The sequence below is a fragment of the Agelaius tricolor genome, unplaced genomic scaffold, assembly GCF_023055355.1.
Source record: "Agelaius tricolor isolate 1412-34295 unplaced genomic scaffold, bAgeTri1.0.p SCAF_14, whole genome shotgun sequence".
Taxonomy (NCBI): domain Eukaryota; kingdom Metazoa; phylum Chordata; class Aves; order Passeriformes; family Icteridae; genus Agelaius; species Agelaius tricolor.
Window position 1 is genome coordinate 16567676 of NW_027269274.1, and position 22982 is coordinate 16590657.

Below are 22982 nucleotides of genomic sequence, written 5' to 3' on the forward strand. Positions count from 1 at the left end.
ACAGCTTCTTTCTGCACTATCCTGGGATGGTCCCTCCTCAGGTTCTGCAGAGCAGGATTTGTTATTGCCCTTCATTTCTCATGCTGCTCCTGGCCTCTTCCACCAAGTGAGGGTGTTAAGGCAGAGTGTAAAGTCTGTAAAAATTCTGCATTTCTTTATAGGAGAATTTTCTCAGGACAGGAATGGGAGGAAAACTGCCCACAAGGGTGTCTTGTGACATGCCAGTGGCACAGCCTGTGGCAGGCCTGGGATGCTGCAGTGGGTGCAGAGCTGACTCCCACCCTCAGCAGCATCAGCAGCAGCCCTGTGCTGGGAGGGAACATGGTGTTCCAAAGCCCTTTTAGCCTTCACTGGTCATGTGCCTCCTCCTGCTGATTTCTGCTCTGCTGTCAATTGGTCTGTGGCTCAGCTGGCAGTGTGTGCAAGTACATAACTTAAATTGAAGATATTTTTAACCCTCAGTTACAATTTTGACCGTTAAAAGTTCTCTAGTTGAAGACATCTGTGAATGGAACAGTTTGAAGCTGACTGATCATGTTTCTGCACAGCAATACTCAAAATCTACTCAGCCCTTTTGTGTCCAGTTCACTGCTGGATTTATTCCCTGCCAATTCTGAGCAGCTCCCACCCTGGCACTGCAGGGTCTGTTCTCCCTAGTGCAGCCAAATGCACACAGAGACCCAAAGCAGCATTCCCAAAGCACTTAGGTTTTCATCATGTGCTCCATACCCAACACTTGAAATCATTTCTCTTGTGTGCCCTCATGGGAATCATTTCCAAAAGAAATCTGCACACTGGGATGTGAGTGAATAAAGGCTGGCATTCAGAAGGGATGATTGTCTCTACCTGAGCCCTCTTGTGTGCAGTCAGCTGAGAGTTACTGGTGCCATAGGAGAAAGCTGCAATAAGTGCCCTGTGAATGTGGCTTTCAAGTAACACACAGCATGCAAACACATCACAGGTCAGAAAAACAGGAAGCACTAATGAGGAAAATTACCAGTGGAGACATCAGGAAGTTATTTGAAGAGGGAAGTGGCACTTGCATGTCACATGGAATTACATATTAATTATCTGTACTGTGAAGATGTTACTTGTTAGCATCACAGATTTTAAAACTGAAGCTCCAATGACCTGGATATCCATTCATTCCTTTTCCTTTCAAACATCTACCAACCATTTTCTCTTTAGGAAGTTACCTGTATGTTGTTGTTCTTCACTTCTTTATCTCATCTTGTATCTGCAGAATACTCAGGTAGCACAGCTGAATTTCTTGGTGTGGAAACTGACACAAAGAGAGAGCCTGAGTTAGGATGACAGGAATGGTATCAGGGTACATGGAGAAGAGGTAGTATATAGAGAAATCAGATGTGGTTGCATGTTGTTAATTTAATTGACATCAGAAAAGGAGCATGAAAAGGTTACATCCCTCAGATCATCTGGAGGGAAAACAGCTGGTGAGATTTCTGCTTCTGTCCAGAAGAGAGATTAGAGAGTTAGGTAGGCTTTAGTCACAGCATCCCATCTGGAAGTAAGACTGCTCACACTCTCTGTGGGAAAAAAGCCATTTATTCCTGGCTAGATGTTTTAGAAGTGAACATAGATCAGCTGAGGACTGAAAATCTAGGTATAGTATGTCTGTAAAGAATGTGCTGCAACCATAATAAAATGCAGTGGTCTTTGAGTTTGCAAATGCACTTAACTGACTATGGTTGATCTCAGTTCAGTGAATCAGTTTGTGTGTCATGGATTTTGACAACCCACAGCAAAAATCCTGTTAATTTGAGATCACAAATACCTCACTAATATTCAGTGTAGTCAAGAAACTGGTCTTTCAGTTCCTTTCCTATTGTGTCTGTTGCTTTGATCTAAATAAATCTCAGGCCTCCCATTCTCCCAAACTACAAATACTATCAGAATATCCAAATTGATTCTGGTATTCTGGTACAATGTTTTATTTAGCAAGTTTTTATTGAAGCTTTTGTAATTAAATGAAGCTAAAGAGCTGTAGTAGGGAAGTGGTAGTAAGGAGAGAACAGACACTACAAATGAAGGCTTAAAGGGAAACACTGTAAACTGCCTCATAAATTATATCAAACAGTAGGGATTCACTTTTTTGTGTGAAGGTAACATGTAAGCAGAGAAACTGTTTCCATATTAAGTGCTAATATTTTACATAATTGCTGTTAATGATTGTTTCCAAGAATTTAAAATATTGCTATTAACATTCTTAAAACTTAAGGTGATAGTCTAACTCACACATCAATTTTGTTTTCACTACAGCAGGGTCCCATGTAAAACAACTGGCAAATTAGCCCAGTAATGCATAATAAAACTTAATCCAGTAAGGGTTCAACTGAGACCTTGGTGCTCTAAGTCCTTTACCATAAGCATGGTAAGAAACAGCCACTCCCCTAAAAGGCTTCCAGTGTGTGCAGGTAAAAGGTGATGGAAGAGGAGATTTCAGTGTAAAATGAGCTCTCCAAAAAGCCACTTGAGGTAACAGGAGAGTCCTTCTCTCAGTGTGGGTGTGCCCTAAGTGGGTCTCTGTCCCTCCTGACCTCTGGGATGATGAGTATGGTGTGCTAGGAGAGATCCATTGTGTGGGACTGGGAGCTGAAGAAAAGAGTGGCTTTCTGAATATGGATATTGATTCACTGCAGTAATGCAGGTCAGCTCTGAGGATGTTTTGTGTACTGGAGTGTTCCCACTGCCTGACAGTTTGTGCTTCCAGTGGGAAGGAGCAGCCCTGGAAGGGGAGCACTTTGCTGGAGAGCCAAGCCCTAACTCTGTACTCCAGGGAGTTCTAGTGCAGAAAACAAAGGAGCTGTTGGGGGTAGGTTGAAGGGGTGTCTAGCACGAAGAGAAATTGTTAGTTTTATTATCTTTCCCAGATAAGTTCCCAGTTTCATAAATGAACTGTCAGAACAAGCAGTATGTGTGTGTAATTTCCACGGAACATATGCCTCTGTTCCCATCTTTTAGAAGGAATTGATCTGCTATTTAATGGAAATGGTTTCACCACATTGCATTTTCCCATCTAATCTCTGCATTTCATACCAAATGAGTTCCCAGAGCTGAGTTTCCATATTGCTGTGAGCTGAGCTGGCAGCAGCATTGTGTTTGCTGTGAGTGTGATTTGCTTTGGCCCCGCAGAGCTGGGAGTTCGGCATCCCGCTGTGCCGAGAGCTGGCCATCCAGTACGAGAGCCTCTATGACTACCAGAGCCTCAGCTGGATCCGGGTGAGTGCCTGCACCTTCCCTCCTTGCACGCTCCTGCCTCGGTGCCCAGGGCATCCTGCTCTCCTGTCAGAGATCCTGAATTTCAATGTATCACATTCCTCATAGAGCTCCATGCATTCACTGAGACTCCTTGCCATTGATTCGTATTGATGACTTTGTAGGTGCACTGAAATAATTCCAGAGTCTGGTAGCAGTAAAATCCTGTGAGTATATGAAGGCAGCACACACACACAGGAGCTGGGCTTGCTATTGCAATGGCATATTTACATATATTTTTGCATAAAATATCCTATTTTTTAATACCTATTTCATTTTAATTCCAAAAAAATCAAGGACAGCTTGTGCCTCAGTGAGATAAGATGAATGAGAGAGAGAATGAAGAAGACCAATGTTTATAGCATTCTTACCAGTTTACAGGGATCTGGTCCTCTGGTACAATCAAACACACGATGAAATCAGGGCACATTTGCAGCATCATGCTTTAATCAGAAAAAGCTGAAGTTCCTGTTGTTATTTAAACATTTTCTGAATGTGAAAATAGTTCATCTCCTCCTGTCCCCTGGGGTAGCATACACGTATCCAAATTTGAGATTTATGCTGCATGGACATATGCAGTGGTTTAAATTCTCTTTCTAAAAAGTCCAGTTTATTTTTATCTGAAGACACCTGTCTAACAAGGTCTGATAAACTGCACTTCTGAAGAACCTGTTTTCTCCAAAGTGCCCCCAAAGAGAGCACTTGGCTGTGCACTCTCTGTGCCATTCACATCACCACCACGTTCCTTGATGCTTCCTGCAGTGACTTTGGGACCTTCTCCTTCCTGGAAAGGGAGTTCATGTTTGTGGGAACCGACCACAAACCAGGATGCAATATTGTGAGTTAGGGTTCCTTGCAGTGGAAGCAATGGTGTCAAACTGGTTCTTCTCCTTGAAGAGCCACCTTTTGCTACAGTGAAATTCCTGAAGTTCAGTTTGCCAAAGAGTCTGGAAATCCCACTCTTCATCTTTGTTGGCACAATTCCACAAAACTGCTGATTGGAACTAGAAAAAAGTCCTTTTCCTCTTTGCAACCACCTTTTTCTTCCATGTTAAACCTTCTGGTGCACAGAGCTGTAGATTTAATTTTGTTATATCCTTTTTCATGCCCCTCAACTCAATTAAGGCAAACCCAATTAGATGTAATTTTCCAGGCAGTGGTATGGATTTTGATCTGTTGGAGAGAATAGGACACTGTGAGCCAGGCAACGTGGATCTTAATCTCAGCTTTGCCATTAATTCTGCAATGCAAAGAAAATTACATGCAAGACCTGTTTAATTTAAAATAAGATAAACCAGGAAAAATTAATATGTCATCTTGCAAAATGTAAAATGAGTATGGTGATATTCCAGTCTGTTCTACCATGTAGACTGGTTTAATTAATCATTTTTATCTTTAGAGAATTTTGGTCTTTTCATAAAAAATCACGGGGGTAAAAGAGGAATGTGATATTTTAATGAGTGTTGAGATGTCAATGTTTTAAGTGCAGCTTTAAGGGTCTGATAGCAGCTATCTCTTTCCTCCACAGAAAATGGAAGCTACCTATTATGACAATATCATGGAACAGCAGCGCTTAGAACCAGAGTTTTTCAGAGTTGGTTTCTATGGTCGAAAATTCCCATTTTTCCTGCGGGTAAGCCAAACTTGTACAGGATGTGACAAAGTGACCAGGCTCAGAGTAGCTGTTAAGGCTTTGTTTTTTTGTTTTGGAGATATGATGCCTACTGTTCAGCATATTTTTTTATGCCTGCACAAATAAAAACAGTTTTCTGGCTGAACTGAAGGACACGGTCCACTGGGAATGTTCTTGGGAACAGAGATCAGAAATTTGACTCATGCCACTGTGAATTTTTGATGATCTGCAGATGCAGCACAAATTGCCTCTATATTAAGCAAAATGCTGTATTGCAGCAATGTTGGGTCATTACAACTAATTTTCATCATCTCAAATTATCACACTTTAAAAAAAGTCTCACTTGACAGAATTCTAATCCCAGCCTGATGACTCTTATGCTATATACAAGTGAAAATTTCCTCTCTTTGACAAAAGCCAAACAGCTTCTTTGGACGCGTCCTCACTTGGAGCTCATTGTCTGCTGGTGTACCAATCCATTTAAAAAGTGAAATTTTCTTCTTTTCCTAATGAGGAATCAAACTTTAAATGGGTATTTGTTTATACAATGTCTTGTTGCTAGTTTAGAGCAAGGAAGGAATATAATCTGACAAGTGCTCCAAGAGCTGCCTGCAAATTGATGGCAGATGCCATTGAATGTGACAGGACAAGGTAACTGGAAGCTTTCAAGGACTGGAGGTGCATGGTTTGTGTTCTCTTTGAAGGAATGGTTGGACAAGAGGTGGTACCAATCAAGGTACACAGGATGAAGCCATACAAAGCCAAGCTGTTTTGAGAGCTGCCCTCTTATACTCCCCTCTGATTATGAAGTTGTTTGTTGTTTTTTTAAGAAGGATTTCCACATTGGGGTTTAATTATAGTCTTTCAATGGAAACACAGGCAGGGGTAATAAAGGCAAGTTGAAATTAGTCGAGGAGAAGAAATACCAGTGCATAAAGGATGGTGGTTAATGTTATTTGAAGGTGAACAGTGCCAGAATCAGAGAGTCACAGAATCATTTAGGTTGGAAAAGACCTTCAAGATCCTCAGTCCAACCTCTGACCAATCATCACCTTGTCATCCAGACCATGGCACCAAGTGCTACGTGTCCACTTGTTCTTGAACAACTTGTCTCCAGGGATGGTGACTTCATCAGCCCTTCCCAATGCCTGACAACCCTTTCCACAAAGAAATTCTTCCTGATGTCCAGCCTGAATGTCCCCTGGTGCAGCTTGGGGCAGTTTCTTCTCCTCCTGTCCCTTGTTCCCTGGGAGCAGAGCCTGATCCCCACCTGGCTACCACGTCCTGTCAGGGAGTTGTAGAGGGTGAGAGGGATCCCCCTGAGCCTCCTTTTCTCCAGCCTGAGCCCCTCCTCCCCAGCTGCTCCTCACAGAATTTAGACTGCAGCAGCCTGAAGCAGTGTGTAGAGGCCCTGCAGAGGAATCCAAAGAAAGAATGGGTGCTGCAGTGTGAACCCAGAGCTGCCCCATGAAGATCTCCAGAGAAAAGTGATAATTCCTGGTTTTATTATCTAACAACAAATATTTCAGCGAGTGAGTGACGACACAGTCATCCTGGCACACAAGCACTCCTAACATCTGAAGTACTGTCAGAGTTTATCTGTTTATCTTGTGGATCCTCCCCTGGATCCTGCATGGCCAAGGTGTTTGACACTGCTTGAGCTTTCTGTGCTCAGCCCTGACTCTTTGCAAAGTGCTGTAACAACGTGGATCCTTGGCTGGAGAAACTACCAGCGAGCACGAGCGTACATAATTATAATCCTTGTTAATTCTGCAATTATATTTGGTAGCAGTACTTCTGATAGCAGATTACTAATGTAGCAATCTCATTAAAAGTCATCCTCCTCCTTTCTCTCCCTAATGATCCATACAGCACACACATTGTGGAGCACAGACTAAGCCCATTAGCAGTCACATCAGCATGGATCACACTGTAAAGAGATTGGAAGCAGCTATTCTAGAGAAGAAAAAGATTTACATGGATTTAAAATCTTCAAATGGATATGGGAGTGATTTAAAGGGATCAAATAACTCCAAGCCCTTTTCTCATATATTTTTCTATTGCTGTATAGCTTAAGACAGAAAATAACAACTTCTTTCTGTATCTTTGATTTTTGAAGACCCTTTGTCTAGAAAAGTCATTGTTCATGTTTCCATGAATTCTGCATCTATTTCTAGCTTTTCTGCATAAGTAAATTTAAATTAAAACTGTCCATATCTTCCATCTACCAGAAGTTCAAGTAAGGCCTGACAAGCCATGTTTTGAGATCTTGTGCTGGCATCTGTCTGAAGTCTTATTAAATTTAGCTTTGAGGTGTTTTGAGGGCATTATTTTTAGAATCACAATAACTTTATTTATAGGCTTACAGTTTTCTAGATTGCTGCAATCAAAAGGTAAAACAGAGAATACAGTAAGTGTCATGAAGAGATTCACCTTCAAACGTGGGCTCACTCCAAATTTAATAATAGCTGCAAAGTTTGAGCATTACAGACTGAACTGTCAAGATTCATCATGTGATTCTTCTCCCAGTCCATTGGCTGCTGTGACTGATGCATACAAAGTGACACATGTCACAGCCTGTGCAGGAGATCCTTTCCACAAAGTTGAAATGCAAAGCCAAAGATAACTGAACTCCTTGGCTGTGTTTTATGATCTGTTTTTGCTACTTTCCCTTCGATTTTCCTACCAAGATCAAGAACTGCTTGGCCACATCCCTTTTCCAGAGCAATTAACAACACATTCTTGAATATACTGCAGTCTCTAAATGCAATAAATAAAAGACTGTTCTTTTTTATTAAATTTTTAAATTGTTTTATGAAGGTGAAAAGCCTCCCTGTTCTTCTAGTTATTATATGTATGAGAGTTTAAACTACCAAAAGTAGAGAATTTGCCTGCTTTGATTGATATTAATACTGATGAAAATTTTGGTTTGTGAGGGTTAAGACACTGGAATATAAACTTCCTGACACTGAGGAATTTAGAAATCCTTTATTGTGCTGTTTGGAGTTAAGAGATAGCTCAAAAAGCATCCAAGAACTCTGCACAAGTGCTTTAATGCCTCAAGAGTCATCTAAATGCAGCTTTCCATTATTAGCAGAAATGAAATTTTGTTCATCAAGAGGAAAGTGCTTTTAGGGCTGAAGGGGAATTTGTTAAGTGGCCACTGAGAATTGTTGGTAAAGCTTTTCTGTATTACTGTACTATTGACAGGGGAGTTCCTGAGCATGTATTGTTCATCACCATCAGGGCTGGGTTGTATGGCTGTGATAATACAGCAGTGATTAAACAGTGATTTTTGTGAATAGTTTGTTGCAACTTCTTTCCAAGGAGAACTGATAAAATGATAAACACATATCTCCCTCTGTTCTATCAGAAGCTCAGGACTTTTATCCATCTGGTATAAACTGTATTTGACAGCAGCTTTCCCAGCGTAGAACAGCCAAGCTGGTGACTTAAGTTTTAGTTGATAGGTTTCAGTATAGTCCAATTAAAAATAGTGCCTTTTCCGAAAAGCAGGTAAGAAGGGACCACAAGACTGAATGCTGGGTGTGCCTGAATCAGAGATCAGTGGAATAGTCTCCTCATTCATCACTTCTTCATGAAATACATTGTAAAGAAAAAGGAAGGGATAAAATACATCTGCTCTCACGTTAGCTGCTCACATTGCCAGTCATTTATCTTTGGTTTTGAAGTAACATTTAAAGTGAGACAGAAGTCACTAGAATTTAACTTATTTTAAGGACTAATTTACGCTTGTCCTTCTTGCAGAACAAAGAATATGTGTGTCGGGGCCACGACTATGAGAGGCTGGAAGCCTTCCAGCAGAGGATGCTGAGCGAGTTCCCCCAAGCCATCGCAATGCAGCACCCAAACCACCCCGACGACTCCATATTGCAGTGTGATGCCCAGTGTATCCTTCTGTGAAAGGGTAAACGCTCCCTGGAGCTGGGGCAGAGCACAGAGGTGTAGAGCTGCATATGGACAAAACCAGACCCTGTCTGCAGCAGGCAGTAACTGGTTTGTTATGGGACATGGTGTTGGAGAGAGCGGTGAATTTTTATTTGGGGAGTAGTGCAGGTCATGTTCCATGTAGAAGGGAAAGGCTGTGCTCAGTCATATCCATGTTTTAATGCTTTACCAACAGCACTGGCATCGCACACAGCGTGTGTCCTTAGAAGTATTCCTGATACCTTCTCTGGGCCATTATTTTGTTGGGAACAGATACTAGTTCCAAAGCACTATTTTCCATTCTGCTTATATTTTACTTTTTTGCAATTTCCCTTTTTTTAAAACTGTTGAACCTTTTTATACCCAAGGCTGTGAATGTCATTCTTCTCACTGGTCACCTGTACAATGCTCAGTGCATTTAAGGACTGAACCACATCACATTTAAGGGGACTGCAGGGACTTTGCAGAGCTTAGTCATGGAACCCGCACGATTTGGCTTCTGAGAGAGCAGCGTGGATACTGTGCAGGATTGGAACTGTAATGTCACTGTCAGCAAATGGAGCCTCCTGTGTGGGTTGCTGTTTCCTATTTGTCTTTCCTAACACATGGATAAAGCTTTCTTTGACTGCACAATTTCCAGATTTGCAGATCTATGCAGTGACTCCCATCCCAGACAATATAGACGTGCTGCAAATGGACCGTGTCCCTGATCGCATCAAGAGCTTTTACCGCGTCAACAACATCCGCAAGTTCCGCTACGACAGACCCTTCCACAAGGGCCCCAAGGACAAGGAGAACGAGTTTAAGGTACAAGTAGCAAATAAGCCGTGCTTAAGTGTTCATCTCTTCAAGGTGAATACTGTTTTCTTATTTTATGCTGATAGAGCCTTTTAGATAATCCTGATTTGATAGCCAGATACTACAGCCACTCAAGTAACAGGTTAAGTCCACAGTCTGATTGAATATTGTTGAGTTCTGACCTGCTTAAAGCATTGTCCAGTTTAAAGATGTGTTATTTTAGTGCTCAGAGACACTGTTTGTTTGGCTGGACTTTTTTTTTTTATTACTGACATATAGGTCTACAATGTCTTTTTGGGTCCCATGACGCAACTGGTGATTGGAGAAGTTTTAAAAATTAATAGAAATGCTGAATGTGTTGTTTCAAGCATGCTGAATTCCTGGTTTGTTGTTTAAGTGACTTTCAGGAAGACCTTCTACAGAATCAATGCTTGGGAGGTTAATGCATTCTTTTCTGAGCCTTGCCCCCTTTGCACTTGTAGTAGGAGTACAGAGGATGTGGTTGTGATCACTGTTCCTCACAGCCTCAATTACTCCTTGCAGAGCTTGTGGATTGAACGCACTACTCTGACCCTGACTCACAGTTTGCCTGGGATCTCTCGCTGGTTTGAAGTGGAGAGAAGAGAACTGGTAACATTGATAATTCCTGTAATTGGGGGTCGAAATGATGAGTTACTGAGGACAGGGGATAGGCAGCTTAAAACTTGTTGGGCTGAAATCTTGCAGTTTAAAATGGTGTTTACCAAGAGTTAAATACATCCTTTTTCTACCACTTCATTTAAATAATGGCTGAATGTAACCAAGGGAATTGTATTAGCTAATAATATAATGGAGACAGTGCCAAAAGGATGGAATAATTCCATTGCTCCCATGTCTTTGGTATATAGAAAGACATCTATTATTGCAACCAAGTGACCTGAAATCCAGCACTGCCAACAGTGGAGTTTGTTAATGTAGCTAATTTTCTACAAAGCAGTAAAAGCAAAGGGAGCTCACTGAACAATCCTGGAGTACCATTTTATTACAAGGAAGATAATAAATCTCAGTGAAGTGTCCACAGAATTAAAGTATATTTTATTGCCTTTGAGGTTGAAGTAAGTCCTTTGGAAAATGCCATTCAAGTGGTTGAGAACAAAAACCAGGAGCTGAGGACACTGATAAGCCAGTACCAGCATAAACAAATGCATGGCAACATTAATCTTCTCAGCATGTGTCTGAACGGAGTGATTGATGCCGCCGTTAACGGGGGAATTGCGCGGTACCAGGAGGTGAGCCAGGCTCTGCTTCTCATTGAGCATCACCCTTCCTATTTGCATTTCTGTTTCAATTACAGTATGGTTTAATAAGATAAGAAAATCTCATGTGCATTATCTAAAAATGGGGTTATACCCCCTACTTGGTTATTCTGCATCAGTGCTTGCATAGCCACGTGCAAGGAGGCTCCAGGGGTGGAGCTGGGATCTCACATGGAAATAGGTACAGGTAACAGCAGGGTTTCTCAAAGGTGACACTTGGCTTATCTGGAAATCCTCACTTGGCAGGTGAAACAGTGACACAGCTTTTTTAATACTGCTTATATTATAAATTCATTTTGCAATAGAGGCTGTGGGACTGGTGGTAACTGATTAGGTCTGGAATCAGGAAAAAGCACTAATTCATGCTATTGAACCATTATCCTTGCTGACGGGATAATTTCAGACTCACTGTAGAACTAAACTGATGTTAAATACAATATGTTATCCAGCATTATCTCTGGCAAGCTGTTACTTAAACTGAGCATTGCAAAAGGTAGGTTTAGGGTAAAATACTGAAAAATTGCAGGAGTGGTTCAGGGATTTGGGTTGGTCTTCGCAATGGAGCCATGGAGAGAATGCTCTTCAGGCTTTACATCAGTTGCCAATTTACTCACTAAATTCCTTTAGCTTTAGGCAGTTATGTGAAGGAAACTATAAAATTCAAATAACTAGAAGATACAAGGCTTAGTGGTATTGCTCATCACTGTCACAGGGGGAAACTTGGTCAGAGTCATGATTCAACAGAATCCTTTCAGCTGCCAAGCCCATTTTCTCTGCATCCCAGAGTGCTAAAGAACAATAAAATTAAGCTCTGCTGTTACCTTAATATATTTTTTGTTTTCCTAAGATTTTTGGACCTTTTCCTTTCATCCTTTGACTCCAAGTTATGATGAAACTACCTTCCTGTAAGCAAAAGGCACTTTTTTTTTCCTCTTCCTGCAGGCCTTTTTTGATAAGGATTATATCACAAAGCACCCCGGAGATGCAGAGAAGATCACCCAGCTCAAGGAACTCATGCAGGAACAGGTACTATTTTTCAGGTGCAGAAGAACCTTGCTACATTGTCTGGATTCATCAGCAGTCAGTCTAAACATCAGATCCAACTGATTCATTCACAAGCAAAAGATTTTTGGTACAGGAGACCTAAATACATTCAAACAAAAAACAAGAGGGAAGTGGGCAAGGCGATTATGACAAGTCACCTTATGGGATGTGAGGAAGCTCAGCTGAAAGTACATTTATTTTGTTTTCTACATTTATTATCCAACAGACATCTTTCTGCATTTCAAGCCTGCCATTCATTTTTGGCATTTTGAACTATGTCTTCCTAGCAAATTTCAAAGATAATCGGAGGCAGGACAGGTCAGGCTCGAGATTAAAGTGGCAGAGCCACGTATGAAAACTTAATGCCTATTTATATTATCTGCAGTCTTATTTTTCCATAGTGTCCCCTTTGAAACATCTTGGTAGATAAAGCTGCAGGATGCTTTGATGGGAATGAAATCAGATAATCACCTCCCTCTTAACTGAAAGTTTGGAAAGATATACCCCATTAAACAATGTGCCCAAATCTGAATAGAGCTACTAGGTTTGTTCTTCAACAAATCACTGAATTGCATTTCAGATTCCCCATCTGTAAAATAATGCTTATCTCCCATCAATCCTCAGGAGATGTTGGAAGATTAATTAGTTATTGTTTGTACAGACTTTGGATCATGTAGGGAATTACATACATCTTAAGCCTCCTATCGTTGCTATTTTCTTTCATCTGAGACCTTATATAATCTCATTCAATCATTAATATTATATGTTTGTCCTTTGGAAAAGTGACCTTTACAAGTAACTAATGAGGAACAGGAGGAATGACTGCGTGTGCCACACTGCTGCTGTTCATCTCAATTATCAGAACCTCCTTTTAGAAGTCTCTGCTGGCAGCTCAGACCCTGTCCCTGGCACTGGGAGGAGTTTTTGTCACAGGGCATTATCTGTGTGAGGGTATAATGCTGTTCACTCTGCAGAGAGAATCCAGCTGGTTTTTGGGGTTTTTTTTGCAGTTATCTCCTAAGAAAAGCAATGCAACATGACAGGAATGTACTTGTCTCACACTTAAATACTTGTTGGAGTAGTATGAACTTGCCAGGACTCCAAGGCTTGGCTTAATTAGCAGCAGTCTTATAATGGACAGTGGCATATTCCTTGCACATTGCCAGAACTGCAGGACAGACTTCTGTTCTCTCTCTTAGACACAATTTATTTGGGTTTCTGATGTTGCATTTTCTTTTTCCAGGTACATGTCCTAGGAGTGGGTCTGGCAGTCCATGAGAAATTTGTACACCCCGAAATGCGTCCCCTGCATAAGAAACTGATAGATCAGTTCCAGATGATGCGATCCAGTCTGTACCACGTAAGCCAACAGTCACTTTTCCCATTTTGAATTATATGATTAAACATCTGTCAGTTGTAGTAAGGTTCACAAAAGAACTGGGCTGATACAGCATTGATTGAACCTACTGGACTGCCAAATTACCAATGGAATTCTTGATTTTTGTGCAAGAAGGCAGTTGTAGAAAATACGTTAACTTGGCCTTTCAGCAAGAATTGTTAATATTTGTATGTTCTTTGTTGCATCACTGAGCAATTGTAAAGCTTAATTTTCAATTGCTATTTCACATAGCAGAAAATTATGTAAGATAGAGGAAGATTAACAGGAAGTGTTGGATGTTCTCTTCAAAAGAAGTCCCATAACTGGAAGTAGCATGAATGAAGAAAGCTGGCATTTTTCCATGAGTGACTTAGCTGAAGTGTGTTTGCTCTGCAGGAGCTGCCTGGTTTGGATAAGCTGAGCCCAGCCTGTTCTGGCTCCAGCACCCCCCGCAGCAACGTGCTGGTGTCTCACGGCCCCATGAGCCCCGAGAGCATCAAGCTGGTGCATCGACACAGGTAACCCCTCCCCTCTCCTTCCCAACACCAGGGGCTCTGCACGCTGTTCCACCAAGGCTCCAGCATCCAAGGAGTGTTAGCAGTACTGCAGGAGGGCACCAGGAGTTCAGGCAGCAGTGCCTTTTGTCTTCACTCAGTGCTAATTATTGAAGTTGGACAATTGGAATAAGAAAGTTGAGAAATCCAACTTGCAGCAAATGCTGAACACCTTCAGGTGTGACTCCATCACTTTACTTACTGCAGAGGCAGAAACACAAATCTGCCCCTCAGTTCTCCAGACTCAATCTGACTTCGGAGGTCTCAGCCTCTCCTGCTTCTGTTGCACCAACAGCAAATAACTGGGTCCTTATCTACCATAAAATTGTATGGCTTGTATGGAACCCAACTCAATATGTGCCCATTTGGAAGGATCAAAATTGTTAACATCATTATTTTTATAATTCTGACTAACTCAGAAGCCAAATACAAGAAAGGCTGCTGTGGTGTTTTGATCAGCACATAAAAAAATGACCCTGTGGTGCTTTTTCAAACTGAATGCCCATATATTAAATCTAAGATAATGACAGAGGATAAAAATTGTCATTACAAGGACAAAATAGTGGTTTTTATATCCAGACAACATTGCTTATTTGAAAATGCTAATTGCTCTTCTGTGTTTATTTTTCTTATTGGGTCACTATATTTTAGCTGGTTTTAAAGGCTGGCATAAAAAGCTGTGGAAGTTGGTCCATGAATCCAGGATGGTGACATTCTTTATGCTAGTACTGAGTAGCTTATACTGCTCCCATGGCTTAGCAGTTGATAAACAGTATCTGGGTGATAGCTTTTTTTCCCCTCAAAATTCTTCACTTTGAAAAGGCTTCTTTAGTTTTTAGGACAAACTAGGGAAATGCTGTAGTGTACAGTGTATTTGTGTGTGTGGTTCAGAGTGACAAAGAAAAGTTCATTCCTTGAGGGAGATCAGGGTACAGCCTGCACACCAGCTGGGCTGTATTAATGTACTGTCAGCTACAAAATTGCCTTCAACTGTAATGCTGAGGCCCAATGCATGCAATAAGGAAAACTGGATTTTGACCCGTGTGTCTTGTGCTTGGATTCCTTTGGAATGGTTTTCTTAAGCTGCTCCCACTCAGCATTAAAAATATGAGTGGTTTCAGTGTGTTCTATTATAAACAAAACAAATATGCACCCAAGGTCATAATGTGACATTACCCTGGGTCGGGGTTCTGAAATTCAACATCCTATATACTATTCTGTTTTGTCTGTAATCTTCTTGTCACCTCTTTCATATTTACCCACATTTATGGATTTGTTTGAGCTCATTTGGCCTTTTCAAAAGTGTTTGACGTCTAGAGGTGACCTAAAGCAGCAGGTAACTGCAGGTACTTACTAGTTTGGAAAAAAATCAGGCTTCACAAACAGGTTTAAAAAATAATTATGCCCTTGCTCTGTTTTTTTTCCAGCCCACTGAACATGCTTGGTTCAGTCCGACACTCCTCATCCTCTCTGTCGTCGCACACCTCCAGTGAAACAGGGAACCTGGTTATCCTGACAGACAGCTCTGTGGGGGAGACTGCTGAGGATATGTACCACATGCAGGTACAGCTCCAGCAGCCAGCAGTGCTGGGAACAGCACAGAACACCTTCCAGAGGGTTTTGCTTAGGAGCAGTACACTTTACCTGTGCACATGCTTGGATCTGTCTGTGATATTTTTTTTCAAAGAACTGGATAGGTAGAATCTAACGTTGTTCAAGAAATATGACAGTAACTCACTAGATTAACTTTGAGAAGAAATCCCCTGTGTTTGTACAGTGACTGTGGTACTGCAGTCCAAGGTCACCCTGCTGCTTTCAGAAAGTGAAATTTTTGTCCCATTTTGTTAACCTGCCCTGTTGAACATGTGCAGTTAGTGCAGCTCTTGGTTTGGGGAGGCGGAACAAGTCCCACAGTCCTGAGTGCAGGTTAGCAGTGGCCTGCACTGAAGCTGGGCAGAGGCTGCCCTGGCCCATCTGAGACAGGTAAATCCCTAAGGCACTGATGTGCTCAGGTCGCTCGATGGTTTCTCTGCCTCCTGTTTATCCTAAGCCCAGGTACCAAGGCTCAGTCACCAATGCCTCTGTTTTATCCTCATCCCAGGCTAGTCCTTCCACCTCCAGCCTGAGCTCCACTCACTCAGCACCATCCCAGATGATTAACTCTGCCCCTTCCAGCGCTCGAGGTAAGCATGGACAGGCCCTGCTGGGCGGCACCTGCAGGTGCTCCCTAAAGCTGGCAACCTTGCTGACTTACAGGTGAAACACCACCTACATTGACATGTAACACTGTTTCTCTTTTGGACATGTAAATACCTCTTCAATATTTTTTCTTTACAAATGGTTTAATTCCCCATTTAAGCTTTTTTTCATCCGTATATCAAATGTATTTCTAATACATGCTGGTTTCAGGCAGTTGAATTTCATAATGATTTCCATTGTTCCACCACAAAATTGTGGCAGGCAGTCTAGAGGAAAACAAGAATAGTCCTCAGTATAGTACTTAAAAGAGAGATCATGAAGACAAAGGCAAAGAAATAATTTTACAAGCTTAAAGATATTATGACAAAAAAGGACTTGAGGCAGTTTAGCAGAAACATGTGTATACCAAAGTAGATGTATAGGATGAATGTTGAAAGATAGGAATTTTAAATAATGGAGATAAAGAAGGGCTTCCCTGCTGGGAAATTCTTGAAGAAAGGAAAAATATAAAAGCAGACTCTGGGGGTACTCATATTGCCTTTGTGTTACAGTAGCTGGTCTTGATATTGCTAATTATTTTCTTCCCCAGCTGAAGCAAAACCACTCTGTGTGATCTCCTGACTTTCACAACTTCTCTTCAAGGTTTTTGGTTTTTTCCTCTCATTTTGGATTCTCAGTTGCAGGTTCTACACCTCTTTTCACAGGCCTCTGAAGAAGGTGCCCAGGATATAGTCAGAGATAAAGGCTGATATTTAAATCTTACCCCTTTTCCCATACAGGGGAATTCTCTGTCTCCTGATGGAGAGGGAATATGGAGAAGAGCCCTTTCTCTCAAGCAGTCTTGGGGCTTTTTTGCTCCATCTGCCAGTAAAATCCTAATTGACTGGCTGTTGTTATGACACAGATGCAGCAAGGTGATTTAATTGAGGGATCAGATGGAGTAGAAAGGTGAGAAGTGAACATCTTCAAATAAAGGCGAATAGCTGCACTAATTACCAAGGGCTGGAAGGAAAATCATGACAAACAGTAAGCTGGTGAAACTGGAATAACAGGAGAGGGAAGATGGAACTGAGGAGAGGGCTATCATGTCAGGAAGAGGTCCCTGAGTGGATGTGCCTCAGCTGGCATGTGAATCTTTGGGGGGATCTGAAGGCTTTGCTGCTGTACTGTTTCACGCTGTTTTCCACTTTACAAGTCCAGTGACAGGCTCACAGTGACAGGCTGTGACAGGCTGTGACAGTCTTCCTGAGCCTGGTGACTGCAAAGCATCACCAGCTTCCCTCTTTACGGTATTATTCACTGTTGCTTAGAAACCAACGTGATGAATGTTTCAAAGGCTCTGGGCTTCTGGGTGAGCCAACAGCACCTCCCAGGGATGGGACCCAGAAAGATTTCAAATGGGAAACAGTAAGAGAAGTAATGAGTTTGAAAAGTATTTATATAGCCTGTGATACAATGTTTCTTCTCTGCTGTTCTGTTCACTTCTAAATCAGGTGAGCACAGCATTCAGACATTACCCAGTCGTGGGATTTCACTTCTAGTAAGGTTTCAGATGCAATCTGTGTTTCCCAGTATGCCAGTCACTGTCCTGGTTATTACAACACTGCTGTTGGAAATGGAGCTCTTCCTAATGAGAAAAAGCCCTTACACTTAAATTCCACTGTGATAATGCAGCTGTGTTCTTCTCCTTGGTGATTCTTCCTTTTGTTTTGTTTTTTAACTGGGTGAATTTGATGCTTGTGAAAATGAGACCAGTATCACTGGCTGGAGCAAGGTACTTCACAGACATGACATGCAGCTCTGCCAATGCACCTCTATCCTTTTTTTTTTCCTTTTTTTTGGTATTTATTTATATTCTTTTTAATTTAGCGCTGGTGAAAGGTGCTGGATTGACACCACTGGAGGCTGAAGCCCTCTATTTCCCCACAGAGCAGATACAGCATGGGCGGCAGCTGTGCAAGTTCCCCCACGCTGCCCCCTCCCATGTGCCTCATCTCTGTCCTGGAGGGACCACCTCTAGAGGTGAGAGGATAGTTCAGTCTCCATGACCCATCCAACCCCTGGCCTTTCTGCTGAGACTGCCACCAAAGCTACAAGAGTCACGATGCTGCAGCTGAACACTGGTCAGATGGGAAGTGGACAAAGGCCAACAATTCATTTCGTAAAGGCCACCTAAATTTATCAACTTAACATCTTTACCACCTGTGGCTTTAACCTGAGCATGGTTGGGTAGGATTTCTAGGGTTTAGCCTGATTTTTAAATGCTTCTCTCATTTATTCAAATGATAATGCAGGTACTTAGACCACCTTCTCTGTTTTACTGCAGAGTCCTTTCCTGAGGAGATGGGTATCTTTAAAACAAATTGGTTCCATCAGTGACCAAAGGAAGCCATGACCTTTTGTATTAAGAATCCAGGAATTTAAATTGTTCTCCACTTCCAAAAAATTACCCTTTTATGGATTTTTAAAATAGCAACATAGGTGATTCTTTGGCTTGTCCAAAGAAAATAACTAAGCTATTAATCTATAAAGAATTTTTAAAGGATAGTCATCAGGAAAGTTGATCAATTATTTGATTTTATCACAGTTACAGAAGTCTTAGAACTGAACCCAGAATACTGCAAGAATTTTCTAATTCTGTGCTAACAGTAGACATTATTACAAGTATGTATCTCTCAGTTTTCACCTGGCTTGACCCTTGAGTAGTTTCTTCCCTGTCAGGGAAGCACCACTGTTGTTGTGTAAAAGGTCAATAAGAAATTCAATTCGGTTTCACTTCGTTTGAGGTGGCTCATGAGGCACTGCTGAACTTTACTGCAGTTAAAAGATTACACAAGCCAGGGATCAGAAAGCAAGAAACTACCTCAAAAAGGCCTGGAGAGAGCTAGGAGTGAGCTAGGGTTTATCAGTAATTTAACTTAAAATATAATTAGGACTCCTCCAATGCACTCAAAAAGCAATGCCCACATGACACTTGACTGGCCTCTAAAGGCATCCCTGCTGCTTCCTCAACACTGTCCCCTGTACACATGTAGAAATTGAGTCCGGGTGTCTTACTCAGCACTTCACAAGAATACATGTACTTATATTAAAACTTCCTTTTTAAATCAAAAAAATTAGTGTTTGGTGCAGGAGCAAACTTTTCATAACCATAATAAAAATGATGAACCAGAAGAGATTAAATGATTTTGGAGTTTACATTAATGTTCAGTTTATTCCTTAAAATTAATACTTGTCACAAGTGGATTAATATATTTATAATTTCAAAAGCAAAACTATCTCTGGCCTTAGCAGAGGTTTTCCTTTCTCATTAGAAAGTACCTGCAGTGCTGCACACATCAAGTGCACCAAGCTACATCTAAAAGGAGTAAGCCCTGGCACATGCTGCAGCATTTTATTATGGCCACTGTCTGCTCTGGAAGCTTTAGAAGCTTTTTTTGACTTTGCTGTTTAAGTTTTGCCAGCCAGAAGCTGCGGTTATTGTGCTATCTGTCCAAAGCAGCAATACTTACATTTTGTTTGCAAACTGGACACCTGGCATAATCTGTTACCATTTTATAGCTATAGTTAATGACAAATGTAGGGTACCAGTTTTTTAAACTACACTCTGCCAGCACATGTGGGATTTTTTAGGTCTTGCAGTCCAAGGTCTTTTGACTCTGTAATCCCATATAAACTGACAGCAGGTAGAGGTGGTTTGGTCTTTGATATAAAAGAGCAAGGATGACAAGATAAATAAAAAGAAAGTTTGCAGTGTAGGTTGTGCTGTGCTGTAGTTCTGGGCACACCTAAAAGTTCAGCATCTTAACATTTGTCCTGCAGAACAGGACTATCTGTGACCTGTGAGGAAAAGACTCAGCACAAAGCGTTAACACTGTGTTCTCCAAGCTAATGTTGTACATAAAGCAAAGAATGTCGTCTAATTATGTTTCTGTTCTATGTCTGGGGAGAAAATGAGTTCGGGACTAGAATGCAGATACTCTGCTACTGTTCATGTCAGAGTGGGGGTGTAGATTAATCTGGCATCTGCCCCCCCTCATGGAAATGTTGCAATTGTAGGACTTTATCCTGCATTCTGCTGGACACATTGTTCCTTCCACTGTGTGCTGAATATTAGTCCCCAAAACTGCATGTTTGCTTTTGCTGGGGTAAAAGCTGCATCAGCCAGCACCAATGCCTTTGCTCATATGTTGGAGTGCTGTCCAGGTAATGTGTGTGGTTGTGGAAGTTTGCCAGAGGGGGCATGTATTCCCCAAAAGCCGGCATGGCTCTGTAATGCGCTGTGTGCTGCCATCTGTTCAGTGCGTGTTTGTGACGCAATCAAACAATCAGTGCAAATTACAGCTCACTTCAGCAGCTTCACAACATCAATCCTGCCTAATATTGTGCATCCCAAGGGTTGTGTGTATCAGTAGTGTCAGAATTTAGGAAGTCACTAATGAGAATCATTCTTCTGGCAAACCCACTGTCAGCTGTTGCACATCAGAAGGTGTATTGTTATGTGGCACTCATCTTGAAGGACATGAGTCCCAAGTAATTCCACCTGCCAGGAAGCTGTTACATGAAATACCCCAATATCTTACATGACAGCTATACAGATAACTAATAGATAAATCTTATTATTTCTTATTATCCCACTTTTTATTCCTACTACAAAACTCCAAGCATTGGTAAATGTCTGGTGTCATCAAAGGGCTCAGTACAGCAACACAATAGTAATCATCATTACAGCAGCATTGTAAGCAAAGTGCCTCTCACATTTATAGAATATGCTATTTATTATTGGGGTTGGTTTGCTTTAACAAGAGGAAGCTGACCAAGATAGCACCAATCAAATGGCAACATTTACCTCTATCCAGAACCAAGGAATAAAGTATTTTCCCATAGATTTCTGCTTTAACTGAATGGTGTATCTCAAGCTTTTATCCCTTCCTTCCACATTCAGTCCTAAAATGAACAATTTTATGGCATTTCTGTAACTCTACAATACTTTATGGAGCAAAGGAGCATTAAGCACAGCCACAGCTGATTCCACACAGATGCCCACTTTTTTTTGTTTGAAAGGAAGCACTTTGCAACATACAACTAGGGACACACACATCTTACACACCCTACGTGCTATGTCCTTAATTGTATATAAGAAGCCAGTTCCTACTCCATCCTCGTGCTATGCACCCACCAACAGCCAGCTGCTTAGTGGGCTCAGCACCATGTTCCCTTGAGTCCTGTGAGCTCATGTGTCTGAGCCAAGTGCACAGGAGAACTGAGAGCCCTGGGCATGCAGAGACATGGCTGTTGTTTGTCCCGTGTACGTGATTTTTCTCACTTGTTTACAGGCTCTCCCTCTCTACCAGATAAGTACCGCCACTCTCGGGAGATGATGATGTTGCTGCCAGCCCACCGGGACCGACCGAGCAGCGCCATGTACCCCGCAGCCATCATGGAAAACGGACAGGTAGCAGCTCTCATTTCTGCTGGCTCACTTCAGCCACCTCAAACTGTGCCTGTAGTTTTGCTGGCTTTGACCACCTCAAAGCTTTCTTTTGTAGTTTTGGAAAGCACAGCAATTTAGGATCATTCTCAGAGGTGAAGCAGAGCTTTCCCTGTTAGTCCACCCCTGGAGGAACTCACTGTGGCAGTTGAGTGGTACAAGCTGTAGTGACTACTAAAAGGGCAGATGCATCCTGTGAAAATGGACTCATTTCCCAACTTTATCCTGTGAGCCCTGGTCCATTGCAAGTTGTCACACCATTTTCTTTATTTGTTTAGAACCATGGCCATCCATCCTACAGTCTAGCCTCCAAGTTCATTCTAAATAACTTTATGATTTCCAGAGGTATCAGAAACCATGAGAGGTTGAAATAATATTCTGATACATGGGTTTAAAAAAAATCTGTGCCCTAATTTCCAGGGACAAATTGAAAAGTATGCCTATATGTAAGCATTTAAATCTCACCCTGGCCTGCACTGTTGAGAGGCATCTCCTGATCCTGCCCACTTATCACACTTGTATTGGAGAGCTGTCTCAAAGCATGCAAAGCCAAAGATAAGCTTCAGAGGGAAAACAATATATTCCAGCTGCTAATGGGCACAAGGCCAGGCTAGAGCTGGTCTGAAATAACTCCTCCTGAGAGCAGGAACTGTGGGCCCTCAGCACTGTTACACCCTAGGGATCCACTCACCCTGCACTGCAGTACCTGCCAGTGTAGGCACAGGTTAAGGTTCCCAGGGAATCTTTAGTTTAAGAACTTCTTTGCTTAAAAAAAAGGAACAGAAAGTCCCCATGTTGCCTCAGCTGGTCTGTAACTTTGTTAACTCTTCTTTGCTAACTTTCTTCTCTCTTAGCCTCCAAATTTCCAGCGCGCCTTGATCCAGCAGATGATTGGACCGTGCAAACCTTGCAGTGATCCCAACCTGTCTGTGGCTGAGAAAGGTACTCCTCCCTTCCCTCTGCAGCATGCATGCTTGCTAGCTAAAAATTATTCCTCTGCTCATGCTACAGCAAGTAACAAATGGGCTTCTACATTTCCTGGTGGAGTGCATTTCTCTCACACTTTTCTAATTAACAGTTTAATTAACTGAGTCTTCTGCCAACCTACCATCATTTCAGAGCCTTCACAGTAGGGTGGGGTGGCACAGACCTCCTTATTTCAGAAAGCTTTCTGAGTTTAGCATTTTGTTATTGAAACAATTCCTGCAGCCTTTGTCAAGCAAACTTGTAAAGCAGCAAGTGAGAAGTTATCTAAGAACAGCCCAAGACTGGGACTCTATTTTTTACTCATGAGTTATACTGGTTTTTAATACACATGTATTGCTCAAAATACAAGCATTCCTTGTAATCTCTCTCTGAGGTAGTT

General features: G+C 41.8%; 1 protein-coding gene across 10 annotated transcripts in view; it reads left to right on the forward strand.

The window, feature by feature from the left end:
* The window catches only part of DOCK3 (dedicator of cytokinesis 3), a 185912-nt gene that overhangs the window by 154289 nt on the left and 8641 nt on the right, over nt 1-22982 (forward strand). For 4 of the 10 annotated variants that reach the window (XM_071439935.1, XM_071439937.1, XM_071439938.1 and 1 more), the window contains 14 exons: nt 3154-3240; nt 4805-4909; nt 8678-8819; nt 9498-9664; nt 10199-10285; nt 10744-10923; nt 11893-11976; nt 13238-13354; nt 13769-13890; nt 15354-15489; nt 16028-16109; nt 17995-18147; nt 21462-21580; nt 22471-22558. In XM_071439935.1, coding sequence (XP_071296036.1) covers nt 3154-3240; nt 4805-4909; nt 8678-8819; nt 9498-9664; nt 10199-10285; nt 10744-10923; nt 11893-11976; nt 13238-13354; nt 13769-13890; nt 15354-15489; nt 16028-16109; nt 17995-18147; nt 21462-21580; nt 22471-22558 — 1669 coding nt within the window. The remainder of the gene's footprint in view (nt 1-3153; nt 3241-4804; nt 4910-8677; nt 8820-9497; nt 9665-10198; nt 10286-10743; nt 10924-11892; nt 11977-13237; nt 13355-13768; nt 13891-15353; nt 15490-16027; nt 16110-17994; nt 18148-21461; nt 21581-22470; nt 22559-22982) is intronic. The other 6 variants (XM_071439943.1, XM_071439945.1, XM_071439936.1 and 3 more) reach the window with 5 other exon arrangements.